The sequence below is a fragment of the Cyprinus carpio genome, chromosome B10 (genome assembly GCF_018340385.1).
Source record: "Cyprinus carpio isolate SPL01 chromosome B10, ASM1834038v1, whole genome shotgun sequence".
NCBI classification, from domain to species: domain Eukaryota; kingdom Metazoa; phylum Chordata; class Actinopteri; order Cypriniformes; family Cyprinidae; genus Cyprinus; species Cyprinus carpio.
This window is the reverse complement of record NC_056606.1, coordinates 20,823,021-20,838,610: the sequence shown is the minus strand read 5'-3', so window position 1 is coordinate 20,838,610 and position 15,590 is coordinate 20,823,021. Positions and strand designations below refer to the sequence as shown.

At 34.6% G+C, this 15,590-nt stretch overlaps 2 protein-coding genes and 1 long non-coding RNA gene across 6 annotated transcripts; 1 reads left to right on the top strand and 2 right to left on the bottom strand.

Annotated features, from left to right (window-relative positions):
- Nucleotides 1-89: 89 nt before the first annotated feature.
- Nucleotides 90-10,112, bottom strand: LOC109058990. 3 transcript variants are annotated; one of them, XM_019076187.2, is made up of 15 exons: nucleotides 9,975-10,112; nucleotides 9,374-9,511; nucleotides 9,243-9,283; nucleotides 8,461-8,598; nucleotides 7,798-7,990; nucleotides 6,587-6,753; nucleotides 5,109-5,210; nucleotides 4,845-5,016; nucleotides 4,552-4,668; nucleotides 3,474-3,562; nucleotides 2,749-2,849; nucleotides 1,559-2,086; nucleotides 1,009-1,144; nucleotides 334-552; nucleotides 90-231 (listed from the first exon to the last, which is right to left on the bottom strand). In XM_019076187.2, exons 2-15 carry the CDS (start codon nucleotides 9,432-9,434, stop codon nucleotides 178-180), a joined length of 2,118 nt encoding a protein of 705 aa, XP_018931732.2. In that variant the 5' UTR covers nucleotides 9,435-9,511; nucleotides 9,975-10,112; the 3' UTR covers nucleotides 90-177. The 3 variants fall into 3 exon arrangements, with proteins under 3 accessions (XP_018931732.2, XP_042589150.1, XP_042589151.1); XM_042733216.1 differs by lacking the exon at nucleotides 9,975-10,112 and having other exon boundaries at nucleotides 7,798-7,954; nucleotides 9,374-9,806; XM_042733217.1 differs by lacking the exons at nucleotides 9,243-9,283; nucleotides 9,975-10,112 and having other exon boundaries at nucleotides 9,374-9,805.
- LOC109058989 (density-regulated protein) lies at nucleotides 10,031-14,064 on the top strand. Of its 2 annotated transcripts, none has more exons than XM_019076183.2 (8): nucleotides 10,031-10,169; nucleotides 10,892-11,002; nucleotides 11,164-11,183; nucleotides 12,017-12,101; nucleotides 12,353-12,448; nucleotides 13,323-13,439; nucleotides 13,536-13,675; nucleotides 13,763-14,064. In XM_019076183.2, exons 2-8 carry the CDS (start codon nucleotides 10,903-10,905, stop codon nucleotides 13,805-13,807), a joined length of 603 nt encoding a protein of 200 aa, XP_018931728.1. In that variant the 5' UTR covers nucleotides 10,031-10,169; nucleotides 10,892-10,902; the 3' UTR covers nucleotides 13,808-14,064. The 2 variants fall into 2 exon arrangements, with proteins under 2 accessions (XP_018931728.1, XP_018931729.1); XM_019076184.2 differs by having other exon boundaries at nucleotides 10,033-10,054.
- On the bottom strand, nucleotides 12,095-15,040 carry LOC122138758. The gene is made up of 3 exons (XR_006155782.1): nucleotides 14,314-15,040; nucleotides 14,185-14,215; nucleotides 12,095-12,409 (listed from the first exon to the last, which is right to left on the bottom strand). It is a non-coding gene; the product is annotated as an uncharacterized LOC122138758 (long non-coding RNA).
- Nucleotides 15,041-15,590: the final 550 nt, after the last annotated feature.

Here is a 15,590-nt window from a genome sequence, read left to right as displayed (position 1 = left end):
TTATTTTTATACACATATCATAAAAATAGACTTTGATAAAAATGTGAATCTGTAAAAACTACTTGTTAGCTTCACAAAACTCCTCTTTAGTTGCAAAGAACTGATTTATTTTCAGAAGCTGTGGAGAAGATGGAAGTGAACGGGGATTCTCTGCTTCTCGTGGCTTTATGGACCACATTACTTGCTTCCTTGATGCAAACGTGGGCTGCTTTCGATCTGGGAGTCACTTTCCTTTAGGACGATAAGGAGAAAATGGCATTTAGCTGCAGTTATGTCTTCAAGCATACTATGCATTAAACTGTTATGTAAAGAGTTTTATGATGTAATAGGTACCCCGTGTGTTTGTCTGCCCTCCTGGCTATGGGTGGAGGTTTGGGAGTGGCTGCCGTTGCCATGGTTACTTTGGAGGTGACAAATGACATCGCAGTTCATCGGGCTCTGAGGTTTCGTAGGGCTGACAGACTTCTTGGTTGAACTTTCCAAACTTGCCACCATTTCCTGAGACTCGGCCAGCAGACGCTGTAACCGTGTTGTGGACGAGCTGTAGCCCTCCTGCGTGGTACAAAAATACACCAGGGGATAATACTATTGTATTGTACCAAATAAGTACTTAATAATCATCATCATCATCATAATTATTAAAAATCATATTTTTATTATTTAAATTATAAAAATTAAATCAAAAAACTTTTGCAACGATACAATTTTGTGATATGCAAAATGAGTATTTATTAATGAAATATTTTACTATTGCAATAATGCTACTACTACTGCAAAAATTCCAATTTAATTAAAAAATTGCAATTTAAGTATATTTGAAAATGCAGCAATATACAAATGTATGCAATTTAAGTATATTTGAAAATGCAGCAATTTACAAAATTCACATGGGTTATATTTTTCAGGTAGGAAAATACAGAAATCTGTATATTTTTCTATATAAATACAGAGAAAAAAAATAGAGAGAGAGAGAGAGAGTTGTATTTTTGCATTGTATTGTTGAGCTACCTCACTGGCATGGCGAGCTACATCATTGGCACAGAGTTCAATGCTTAGCGTAGAATCGGGTAAACAGACAGAGCTCCGCCTACTTCTGTGACAGGGGGAGGGGCAATCCAGATGAAGAAGGCTCAGATCTGCTGCGCTAGTTAATGAAGAGAAAGTCACTGTTATGATCAGGCCAACAAAATCAACAGTTTTTTTGCCTGCTTGATATTAAAACATACCAACATAAAATCTGCAATATTCAGGGCAATGGATTTTATTATGGTTTGACATAGTAAAACTGAACTCTCCTTTAATAAGCCACCAAAAAATATTATATTTGAAATTGGTATGCTTTTAGCATTGCCACGGTGTGGGTCTGATTCCCAGGGAATGCATGGACTGATAAAATACAATTGAATGCAATGTAAGTTGCTTTGGATAAAATCATTTGCCACATGCATAAATGTAAAAGCAACAAGCAACTTTGCTCTCGGATTCATTGGAGTTTTTGTATAAACCTATGATTATGACCTGACTTGCAAGATGTTTTAATAAAGCTAGAGAAGCCTACCAAGAGATTCTTGGACTGATATCCACATCGACTACACAGACAGGAGTTCCTGTCTCTGAATCATAGTCAATGACAGCCATTAAATCCACGTCAGCTCTAGTGTCACAATGCACTGCCTGACAGTGTGGATCTTCTGATGGGATGTCAGCATTATCACAGCAGAGAGACTGGGATGACGGCTCAACACAGTTGTTCGCTCTTTCCCTCATTTCCATCTTGGGTGATTCTTGTTCACTGATGTCACACTGGCTAGTCGCACAGCTGTTCTTAATGTTGGCGCCACAGCAACTATCCACTACAGCTGAAAGCTCTGTGAATTCATGGTTTGTGGTGCTCAAAGCGGCGCCAAAGTCATGCTCAAGGTCAGTCTGCGTTTCCATTTCAACACAAGGACGCTGCATTAAAATCGATGGGGCATTTCCGCTTGTTCTATGGCACAGGGTGGACATTAGCCCTGTTTCTAGTTCTGTCCCTTCCTGATGATCACTGTTTTCTAGCACATGACTGTCTCCTAAACCAGAATCAGCCCTACGAACACAACAACACTCATAACTCAAGACACCTAGACCAGGGTTAATCAATTTAAAAAGTTGGAAATATTGCTTTGGCAAATAACTGAAATAAGTTACTAAATAAGAACTAAAATTACTGAATGGGAATACAAATACAAACTGAAAATTAAATAAAAACAAAATAAAAATAAATAAAACCTATATAAGTAATTAAATTAACAGAAAATATTACAAATAAAATCTAATTAAAAATAAATCTGACTGGATATGAATAAAAACTTAACTAAAACTAAAACATAGTAATATTAATATTTTACAATATTACAAAAAAAAAAACACTAAAAAAATTATGAAAAATAAACTAAAATTAAGAAAAACTAAACACAAATAAAATATCCGGAAATGAATAAAAAACTAAAACGTATAAAAATATATTAGACTTAAATAGTAATATTTCTAAAAAGATAATAACAACAGAAGTGCTATAACAAAATTTACCTTTATAACAATTTACTTAAAATTAAGCTTAAAATATAAAAATAATTCAATACATTAAAAAAGTATAATAGTAAAAACAAACAAACAAAAATACTAAAACGCTGGTATGGACAGATGTAAAGCCAGTGGCTGAAATAAGCAATTTAATTTTATAAAACACTGCACATTGTAGATGCCCACCTCTCTCGTGACCTTTGACCCTCATGATGTCGGAGTGACTCTCTGGCGCTCTCCAAGTTCAACTTCAGCAGCTGGAGCTCATTCTGTTGGTTTTCACACACCTGTCACAAACATATGCATATATCATAACCCTATCAATCATTTATTATGTGCTGACTTGGTGTGAAGAAAATCCTAACCAATCAGAACATTTCTGATGCTTTAAATACAGAAATATGGATCAGGATTATAGAGAAACATGAAAAGGCCCATTATAAAAAGGCAAAAAGGTTTAAGAAGGGTAATAATCCCTAACTAAAGCCATAAAATACAATTGTTACTTTGAACTTTAACTGAAATCAAATAAAATATACAGAAAAAAAACACCTTAAACCTATTTTTTTTTTATTTAATGGACTTTTTTAAACTAAAATAAAAATAAATAAAATAAAAAGACAAAAATACACAATAAAATTACAAAAACTGAAAACTGTAAATATAAAAACTATAATAGCATCTCAACACTAAAGAAACACTGGTTCTTTCAAGATTACTGGTGCTGTTTTAGAAGAGATCACGACGTGTTTAAAACACTAAGTCATGAAAAAGGAATGCAGGAAGTCTTGCAAGCACGCTGAAAAACTGGAAAAACGACTCCGGAACAAATGCAAAGGACAGAGATTTCTAAAAATGAACGCTGGCTGGCATTGGATGATGTAAAGGGAGGGAGTTTTGAAAGACAGTACCTGCCGCAGACAGTGCAGCTCAGATTCCACTCGAGCTTGTTTTGATCGGGAGAGTTCAAGTAAATCATCCCTCCAGCTTTTATCTTCATCTGGGCAACAGACACAACAACCTCCATTCATTTAAAACAGTAAGCGTAAGACTGTACAATATGTTTCTGAATCAGTGCCAATCAGTGTTTAGGCATCGCTGCTGTATATAAGCAGTTTTTAACGGCTGTGTTCTGAAACCAGTGAGGGTGAAATCATGAAATCTTGCTTAAATTACATTTTTAAAAGACTTGCAACACATTTAATTTTTAGGCAATAGGCATTAATAACAAGATCTAAAGTGTTTGTAAAAAGTATTTAAAAACTTTTACTGACACACCCTTAAAATTCTCACTACAGCAACATCCTGCTAGCTAATTTTCAGATTTTTTTTTATTTATTTATTCATTTATTTTTATATTAACAGTCATGCAGTTACTTGAAAATAACAGAGGTTCCCCAAACTAGAAAATACAGCGTGGACTTCATGAATTGATGAAAAGCTAATAATTAATTAAATCATAAAAATGTAAAATGTAATTAAAATAAATAAATAAATAAATAAAAAAACATAGAAATAAAAAAAGTTAAAATATTAAATGTTTCAAATATATTTAAAAAGATCAGATATCGCATTGATTTACCTGCATGTCATGTGACTATTAAACAACATCAAAGAACTGTAAACGTGAATTTGTTCTTTAATTATTTAAAAACAAACGCCAACTGATTTGAAAAGTCAACACAAAGTGTGGGAGTCCAATATAGTTAGATGTTAACATTTTTCTAGAAACCAAATACTCAAATAAAAATAAATAAAATACATATAAACAAATGCTGAGTGAATCTGTGTGATTAATTGCATTATTTTGGGTGCTAACAAAAAATATGTATTTTTAATTGTGTCAAATCACAATGCATTCTGGGACCGCCTGATTAGTGAAGAAAAGTTTCTATAGATGTTTCTGTGTGTCTGAAGCACATCTATGATGCTGTCTAGGGTTGGAAACAGAGCCTATGTTACACTATGACACATGCAGTAGTGGCATACTCATCATCTGAAGCTCAACAGAAGTGATGTCTTTCTTCAACAGCTGGTTTTCCTGTTTTAAGCGGATGAGCTCTTCTCTCTGGCTGTTGTTCTCGATGGTTTTCTCCTGAAGCTCGGCTGCAAAAAAAATGAAACATGTACTGACAACATCCTGATGAATCCAGCATGAATCCAGTCACATGAACACGATTTAGAATGCACTTTTTTAACAGTCGCAAAGAAAGTTTCAAAGTAGCTACTACACAGTATTCAATTTCGGACACAGCGAGAGATTGTGAAATAACACTGTCTACCTTTCAGTTGAGCGTTTTTGTGTCTGCTCTCTCTGAAACGGTGTTTGTGTTCCTCCATTTCTCGCAGCGTTTTGCTCTCACGTGTTCGCAGCTCTTCGAGCGATTTCTCTAGTTCGCAAAGACGACCGGACAGCTCTAAAATGTGATTGGTGGCCTCAATCATATCTTTATCCTGGTGAAAAAAATCATGTGCTTACATTATGTGTCTGAATGATCAGGATATAAGATAATGTATGTGTGCGTGAGTGTTTGAGTCTCTCCTACCTTCAGTTTTAGCATAGAGCTGAGCTCCTCCTCGCGCACCTGCAGCTGACCCACCTGTGATGACAGCATCATGACCGTGGAGTTCAGACTCTGGTTCCGCTCCTATGAATACACAAAGTATTATTAATTATAAGAACAAGTAAGGATGTAACGATATTATCAATAATGAAATATTGCGATATTATTGTGGTCACATGACAATATGAAACGATAGGTTGTGCGGGAAAGTGTAGTTTTTTTAAAAATATTTATATTTCTTATTCTAACATAACTGGTCTTTGTTGCGTTTTGGGCCATTATGCTTTATCACAGTACTGTATCTTTCAAACGAGCTAAAAACGTAAGCACAATATGGCTTAACCACTTCATCAAGTCTGTTTTTGATGCATGTTTTAAGGCGAAGTGAACACATTGCTCAAGATACGGTGTTTTCCATGCCTCAGAACGGCTTCGTTCACAGTGAATGCAGTGAACTTGTTTAGCACGCGTTTAGGAATGCAAAGGCCACTAGTTATGCTTTATTTTTGTGGCAGATGATTACAGCATTTCACTAGATTTGCAGTGAGACTGTTTTCACTGAAGCTGGAGTTTCCTTTCAAAATAAAAGCTCTACTCCCGTTTCTGTCAAAATAAAAGCTTAAAAGTGCAGTATGAATTGCTGACAGCTTGCGCTTTAAATGCAGTCGAAATTCAAAATATCTCTTTAAAGTGTAGAAATTAGGAAAGAATTATTGTAATTTCCCTACTGTAGTTTAAAGCAAAAAATAATATACCCATGAAATGTTCATTTTCATTTATTTTACAGTGCACCTGTTTTACAATATTTATGTTCCTGTGGCTCAATGGTAGAGCATTGCGTTAGCAGCGCAAAAGGTTGTGGGTTCAATTCCCAAGGAACACACATACTGGTAAAAAAAAAAAAAAATGTATAGCCTGTAAGTCGCTTTGGATAAAAGCGTCTGCTAAATGCATAAATGTTAATGTACAATATATGGCTATTACTGTCATTGTTGTTATTATTATTATTCTATTCTAAATTGTTTGTCTTCCTAAAACACCAGTGTGAATGTAATTTAAACTGAGACAGTATATCACAAATAAAAAGAGGGTTGAGTCCCCTTTAAAGTTCACTGTCTTTTTTCTGACTTAAGATTTCTTAGTTAAGAACATGGGTTGCAGCTCTTAATGTTGAACTCTAAAAGTGCATTAGATAGAATAATTAAACTTTAAAATGTACTAAAAATTATTTTTCCCAATTCTTCATTTGTCTTTTTTTTTATATTATATTGTGGACTTCATGTCACGATATTATCGTATCGTGAGATTTTGATATTGTTACATCCCTAATAACAAGTTATGGAGTGTTTTACGATAAGATAAAGAGTGGAAAGAAATGATGTAGGAAGATGGAGTAATGGGAACAGGAAATGGAACATGCTGGGACAAAAGTTCAGACCTAAAAACAGATTTGACTTCACCTCCAAGTCCTGCTCATGTCTGGTGGTGTTCATCTGTGTGCAGCTCAGCTCATGTAGCTGCTGTTGGGTGCTGTTGAGCTCTCTGTACAAGTCTTTCTCTCTCGATTCCGCCACCTTCGTCCGCTTACTGAGAGCTCTGATCACCTCGTTACGCTTCTCCAGCTCATCTAAGAATACATGAGCAGTCAAATACATTACCATTCAGGTTTGGGATCAGTAAGACTTCTTTTTTTTTTAAAGAAATTAATACTTTTAATCAGCAAGTATACATAAGTGACTGTAAAATAGAAAATATAAATATAAAATATAGATAAAAACTTGCACAAAAATATGAAGCTGTACAACTGTTTGCAATATTGATCAAATATTGATCAGCATATTAGAATGATTTCTGAAGAAACATGTGACACAAAAGACTGGAGTAATGATGCTGAAAATTCAGCTTTACATCACAGGAATAAATTGCATTTTACAATATATTCAAATAGAAAACAGTTATTTGAAATTATAAAAATATTTTACAATATGTACTGTATTTTTGATCAAATAAATGCAGCCTTTTTTTGAGGAGAAGAGACTGTGGCTGTAATTACTATTAGATTCAAAAAAAACTGAATTTCCTGCAACTTTGAATCAGAAGAGTTCACGGCTCAAAATATTCCACTTAATTTCTTTAAACGTATTTATTTACTGAAACAAAGGTGCAAAAGTAGAGCCATGTTTTGAAACTTCAACAGTACATAACAGTGCTTACATTTAAGGGGGAATATAGAATTCTTAAAAGCACAGTAGCAAAAACAACCTAATTCTGTTGGACAGAAAAAGAGTGGAAATGGTATTTTTAAACTAAATTAGTGTTTTGGTGCAGGATTATTAGTGAACTTGCAGTGCAACTGGAGCAGTGCTATTAGTATTTTCATTATATTATTATATTATACTATTATTACTATACTATTGATTCTTGAATAAGCTTTTATTCCTATATTTTCATATTAAATTTAAATAATTTTGTTATAATGTTTTTGACATTTACAATTTAAGTTTCATTTATTTTTATTTCAGTTTTAGATTTATTTCCAGTTAGTAATGGTAGTGCTCCAACTGCTTTTAGTTAGTTTTTCATGTTTATGTCAGCTTTATTTCAATTAACAAAAATGCTTTTAATAGTTTCAGTTTGATTTTAGTAAACCCTGTTCTGAAGTCACTCTCACCCTCCAGTCGGACACATCTCTGTTCCAGGATCAGCACTCTCTGACGGTCCTGCTCCCAGGACAGCAGCTGCTTGTGATGGGCTGCTGCCATAGTGTTGAGCTCCTGGTCGCGGTCCTTCAGTTCTGCTATGAGAAGCTGCAGCTCCAGACGCTGCCTCTGAATAGTGGAGACCTCCAATCCATTAACTGGGATCTAATAACATCCCAAAAACGGGCCAATACTTAGTTAACAAAAACACAAAGTCATTCAAGAGTTACCATAACATTCACAGTTTTAAAGGAATAGCTAAACCAAAAATCTAAATTTGCTGAAAACAGATTCCAAACACGCAGCTTTTTGCTTCAGAAGATGTTAACTGATTGATTGGAGTGGCGTGTGTTTCTTGTGGATTATTTCTCATGTTTTTATCAGCTGTTTGGGTGACGGCACCCATTCACTGCAGAGCATCCACTGGTAATGCTAAATTTCTCCAAACATGTTACCATGACAAAACAAACTCACCTACATCTTGAATGCCCTGAGAGTAAATTTTCAGCAGATTTTCATTTTTGCATGAACTATTCCTTCAAAATACACTTATATTCTGGAAAACTGGGAATTATGAAGCAAAAAGCAGCAAAACAGATTCTGGAAATCGATTCAAGCCACTTCAAACGTGTTACCTGGAAGTCTTGTGTTGATGAGAAAGAGGACATAGGTTTTGAGAGGTCATGTAGACTCAGTCTTGCAGGCCTTGTTCTGTTTTCATCTCTGAGTTTGGTGGAGGAAACATCTGGCACCTCATTAGCAGCAAAAAGACTCTGAAGGATTGAGTATCATAAACTCAGAATCAAATCTTTTATTCAACAACAAGTGTTAAATTTAATTGCTGATATAATTGCTCAACCTAAAAACAAGGTTGCAATAAATACAAAGCAGCATGAACACGTCACAATATAGATACAATCAACAATGTGCCATAAAAACTATGCAAACAGAAATGCAACACAATACACATTCAAAGTGTAATTAGTGTTTAATATGTTTGAAGAGGAAAATGTAAGATTTATAACAAAAGTGGAGAGAAAACATTCCTTTTTAGTATGATTATTTTTAAAAGATTAGCTATCAGTGATAATTCTCGCCACTAATCATCACTAGACATCTGTTTTCCACATTTTAGGACCATCATAAATTCATCGCAAGTATGAAATAACACAAACAGAATGGAATTATACAGTGACTTAAAATGTCTACCAAATAAATACTTTATTATTTTAGCTTCTTCAAAGTTGACATGCAGTTTATTCCAGCTCTGTGCACTCTCTCAATGAGTTGCATGCTGAGATGCTTTTAAATAGTATTGAATGAGTCTCTATGTATGATAGACACTTGTTAGTGGCCCTTCACTATCCATTAATGACCGATACTTTACATAAAATAATTTAAAAAACAACCAACCAACCTTTTTTACAGGAGTACTGTGCCAGGGCTGCACTGGAGATCCTGTAAATTAATTAATTAATGCAAAGAATAATCATGTTTTATATTTGAGGGGTTTCTCACATGCATTAATGTTTACATGAGGTTTATCACCTTTTGATATCGAAAAACTTCCAAGAGTTTTAGAGTTTCTTGTTTCCTTGAAGCCCTCCATCACATCTATCACTGGACAAACACTGACAGACAAATGTCTGAACTAGCAGACAAGACTTGGTGTTACTTCTAGCGTCACTTTAAATGAAGAAAACAGCGGCGTCAACATCATAGCGATGCACAATATCAGTATCTTGTTATCGTGCATGTGATTGTTTTTAAAGATGCATTATTTAAGTGTAAACAAGACACTCGGGATTAAAAAACAACAATAAATGCAACCTAAACACCCTAACTCCTAATCCAAATCACTGTTAACTTGTAAAAAAAAAAAAAATGTGCAATTAAAAATTTGAATTTAGAATCATTGTGAAACATATGTGACAAGAAGATTATTTTCGGAATTCTCAAACGCCTGTTACGATCCGCGCTTAACGGGGCTTTCCAACGAGACGCCTGATTTAAAATATTCGTTCAAAATTCTGTTTAAATATATGCTTTTCATTCAGTTACATAATATATATTATATAAAAATCGTATAACACATTTTTAAATTATTAATTTAATATTACACGAAAATATTTCATCACGAAGTACGTACGTAATACGGCAAAAGCGCGAACTACGTTGTTGCGCTGCCTCGGAGAGGCGTTGTCAGGACCCAAAGCCAAATCAGACAAGGTGTGCTGAGCAACAGTGGAACTCTTTCACCCTTTAAGGAACATCCGCACGAGTTAATTTAATAATGATCAAGGTGTTACTCAAAAGCAAGTTGTACTGAGATTATATCGACGGGGTATGTATGAGCTCGAGCGCGTGGCTGCTGTAGGACAGCTGTGATTAGCAGTGCTGGCTAATGAATGGGTGCTCACTGAGTGGATGCATGATCCCTGTGCGGAGCTCCTAGATTCAAGTCACTGTCAGTGACTCTAAAAGAGTTTTAAACTATATTTGAATGCATTTATTAGTGTAATAAGCAGAGACTTTGATCAAACCCATTGCATTTGATCACAGTGTGTTGGTTAGTATCTCTAAAGCAATACTAGGGTGTTGCTAGCATTTGACAATTTATGTGTTTACATGTACTTAAAAGCATCTTTTGTGGTTTTATTAAACAAAATAGTACGTTTTGAGAGTCTAATTAGTTCAAAAAGATTAATAAAATTTACTCAAGGTTTATAAATCGTGCTGAAGTGATGTGGAAGGTCTTTTGCAATTAGATGGATAAATTATTGACTTTTAACTTTCACCCCAGCAATGTATGCCTGATGTGTGGTTAGTTATATCTATTATAGATTTTGATTATAACCATTTTCAGACAGACCACATTTCTGCATGCATTATGAAGGCACTATATTGGTTTTGCAGTTTTTGCAAACTAATCACTTTAGGTGTTTATGAATAATATCTTGTAAATGCACATTTTAGCTTAGAATTCAAGCGTTGGTCTCTGTGCGTCAGCTGGTTGTGTTATGTTGTCAGTCTAAAGTAACCCTTGTGTATGATTGATTTGTGTAGATTCATGTAATATGGCTACTACTGAGAACGCAGAGTCGGGTTCACCAGAAAATAAAGTGGATCGGGCTGACCCAGATGCAAAATACCCGCTAAAAGTTCTCTATTGTGGAGGTGAGAAAATGCAAAATAATAATAATAAATAAATCAATGCACTGCCAGTGCTAACTGTCTGTGTTTAAATGAATTAAATAAAAAAGTAGTTAAAATTTTATCGACTTAATTCGGGTTCGCAGTCATGTAATACTAACATTTCTCTCCTCTTTTACTTCCAGTGTGTTCTCTGCCAGTAGAGGTGAGTGCATCACATGTTAAAGGAATGGTTCCCCCAAAAATTAAAATTTGCTGAAAATGTGCTCACCCTCAGGCCATCCAAGGTGTATGTGAGTTTTTGTTCATGGGAACAGATCTGGAGGAATTTCGTATTAGATCACTTGCTCACCAATGGATCCTCTGCAGTGAATGGGTGCCGTCATAAACAGCTGATTAAAAATATCACAATAATCCACAAGCACAGAAATCCACACATTTCCAGTTCATCAATTAACATCTTGTGAAGCGGAAAACTGTGTCTTTGTAATAAACAGACCCAACATAAAGGCATTTTTAACTTGAAACCACTGCTTCCGGCTAAAATACAAGTCTGTTATTAATAATAATTGCTTTCTCCGTTGGAAAAGTCATCTAGTTTGAATCAGGAGAGAGATGTGCACAGATCAAGCAACGTGTACAAGCAAAAACAGTTCTAAACATAGTATATCTCAGTGGATTTTGATGTGAGTGCAGTGGATGCACTCATTATTATGGATTAATATTTTAGCCAGAAGCGATGATTTAAATTTAAAACATCTTGATGGATGGACTGGAGTGGTGTGGATTATTGTGATGTTTTTATCAGCTGTTTGGACTCTAATTCTGACGGCATCCATTCACTGCAGAGTGTACAGCAAGTGATATAATGCTACATTTCTCCAAATCAGTTCTGATGAAGAAACAAACTCATCATCATCTTGGATGGCCCGAGGGTGAGCACATTTTCATTTTTGTGTGAACTATTCCTTTAAAAATGATCACATATTCTGTTGGTAGAAAGCAAATGAATAAAAGGCTTCTGCTTTCCTCTGCTAGTACTGTGAGTACATGCCTGAGCCGGCCAAATGCAAACAGTGGCTTGAGAAGAACTTCCCTGATGTGTTTGCTAAACTGACTCTTGGTAAGTAGATTTTCTTTCACAGCAATTTTTAAAACATCACCAAATCATATTAAGTCTTAAAAAATACTTGCTTACAATTTTATTTATGGCTCCCTAGTTTTGACTCTTGCAGGATTGATTGTTTGATCTCTGAGTGTCTTTTATATATTTGACACTGAGACAAAGAATATTTGGTCAGCACCATTATGACATGCACTACTGTATCGATTAGTAGTTTGCTCACTGATGTCACTGCTGTTGTGTAAGTACAGCACCCAAGAAGGAAACAACAGGAGGAGGAGGAGGAGGCGGCGGTGGAGAGGCAACCCCTGTGGGAGAGGAAGAGGAGAAGAAGAAACAGAAGAGAGGTTAAACGTTTTTCTTTTATATTTAACATCTATAAACAAAAATGATTTGGAGTGGTGGAGCAGTGGAAGTGCATATCGCACAATACACACCACAACCAAGACTTTTTTTGAATGTCTTAAAGGATAAGTTCCCAGATTTTCAACCAGCTTTGTATTGTTACAATGTTCCAAGTTACCTGCACCAAGATATCCATTTATTCATCTGCAAAAGTTCGTCAGATTACATAAAACGCATCATACAGCGAACTTTTGACAGTGCCAGGGCCATATAGAAAACCACACATATTAATCACAACTAATTTACACACAAATTGAGCCCAGTGCATTTGAGCCTAGTGCATTATGGGCATTTTTTATGGGCATGCATTTCTACTGCATAGACAGATAACTTATTAAAACCCCATCTTGTAAGTGGTAAATTACCCCATATGTGTCCAATGAAAACATTTGAAATTAAATTATAGCTAAATGAGAGTTTATTTTATTAGCTTTATGTCCTTGGTTATTAATATAAGCTTCAATAATAGGCTACTTTAATTCCTTTAATTTTTATGTTAAGATAAGTTTAAACCTATTAGTGTTATTTTAGTATTATTTATATATAATTAACATAACATATATATATATAAATTTTAGTTTTTTTTTAGTTTTAGTAATTTTAGTATTTCAAATTAAACTTATTTCAATTAATTGCCAAGGCAACTTTTTAAGTTTTCATTTATGTTAAAGTTTTCATAAAATATTTCAATAACCGAAAACGATTTGTAACAATGTTTTAGTTGCTAACAACAAACACCATTGACATGTTTAGTATTTGAGTTTGTCTGGCTAGGAAACTGTAATTGAATATTAATTTTGTTTTTCCCCTTTGCAGGTGGAAGAGGTCAAATCAAACAGAAAAAGAAGACCGTCCCGCAAAAAGTCACAATAGCAAAAATCCCACGAGCTAAAAAGAAATATGTGACAAGGGTGTGTGGCCTGGCCACTTTCGGTAAGGCTGTAATTGCAGTTACAAGACTGTCCTAATGTTTGTCATCTGTATTTTCACCCTGTGGTAACTTTGTTATTGTTTTGTGATCCACATCAGACATTGAACTTAAAGAGGCTCAGAGGTTCTTTGCTCAGAAATTCTCCTGCGGTGCCTCTGTGACAGCAGAAGACGAAATCATCATTCAGGGAGACTTTACAGACGACATCATCGACGTCATCCAGGAAAAGTGGCCCGAGGTAAGCGAACATCCCAGAACCAGCTGCAGAATCTGACCAGAAGAACCTTTATCAAAGCTGTTTTTGACGTGTTCTCTAACCCCACAGGTGGACGACGACAGCATCGACGATCTTGGAGAGGTCAAAAAGTGAAGCCCAATATGCACTTTTACTGAAACGGATGTGACGTGACACAGCAAACCTGGCCAAATGTACACATTGACATAAAGCCCTTTTATATCTATTTTATTTACTGTATAGAATTTCCGTGGACTTGGCTTCATCCTTGGGGTTTTTCAGTTCTTGATACCTGCTTTGTCTTTTGGTTGCCAAAGGTCTGGAATGATGTGACTTAAAGCATTTCTCACATGCAAACAGTAGACTAATAAATTTCGGTCTCATTCGACACACTTCTATTGTGTATGGTTTCTTTTATCACTGCCTCCAATGCAACACTGTGGCCTTTAGTTTGATGATTTACAAATGCATTTCGAAAGGGTAATAACAAAAAAAGAAAATCATTTACTCACCATCATATCGTTCAGTATATATTTATTTCATCTGCAAAACACACACACAAAAAAAACGTTTAATGAATATCCAGTTAGGTAAATTCAATACAATATCAATGTGATTTTTGTCTTACAATTCTGACTTACTTTAAAGTTTGATTATCCATGCCAGCTTGCTGATCATTTTCCAAATGCTCCAATCAGTTTTGGTGAAAATCAACCTGATGTTTACACCATGCCACAATAAAATCCCTCTCCTGCGCTTTAGTCCTTACTCCAGTCCAGTAGGTGGTGGAAATGCATCTTTTATGTTTGACATCTGCCATTAAAATGCCAGAAAAAACAACAACAAATAATTTCTACCAAAATATATCTATTTAAATGTTAAAATGCATCCTGAATCAAAGTTTTAACACACAAAATCTGCAAATATAGCTATTCTACTCCTCCAATGCCATGAGCTGAAGGTTGTGTACAGCAGCCGTTCAAAGACCCCTGCTGATTTGATTCATCCCTATACTCCTGTTCGGTCTGACAGACTCTCAAGTCTTCTGGCACCAATTTATTCAATTTATTCACTATGTCCTCTATGGGGAGTGGGTCCTTCAGAGCAATGGCCCCTAGATGCTGGAACTCTCCCCCTGCATCCCCACCTTTACAAATTAACAGAAAGCATTTGTGATATTAAAATGTTCTGATTACAATTGTTGCCTAATTTTGTTGCGCTTGTTTCTTCTTTTTTTCTTGGATCTCGAATATCTCTGTCATTTACTTTCTGTTCTAGATGTTGTGAAGCTTATTTGGGTTTGTGAAAAGCTTTTTATGTATGTATGTACATTATCATTATTATTATTAAAAAATTTAGTACAATCAAACCAGATATGAGAGAACAATTGGTGTCAGTTGTATAGAAAAAGATTCTGTTCAATGCTTTTACCTGCATTTGCTTATTTAAAAAAAATAACAAATCAAAAGAGTGAAACATATTTTGCAGGAATAAAAATAAGATTTTCATGACAATAATGTCAGTGATGGTGAAAACAAATTTTAGTAGCATATTATAATCTGAAATTTTTTTGTCCTCATTAGTATAAAACATAAAATATTACTTAAACATAAATGAATATAAAAAAATATAAAAAGAAAATATTTTGCAAAGAACAATTGTGTAAAGATGATAGAATTTGTTCATAATTTAATATCAGCTTGTTTTATACAATGGAAAAAAATCATTAAATGTTTTTTAATTGAGCAAAAAAAAAATATAAATAAAAATCTTATTAATCAAAGTATTTTTCTTTTTAAGCAAAATCTATTTTGGTTTAAAATATAACCTTTCTTGTGAGATTCACATTATACCAACAAAACATGCAAAATCATGTTCAACAAAAACAAAAAGTTCTCTCTTAATTGTATTGTTCACT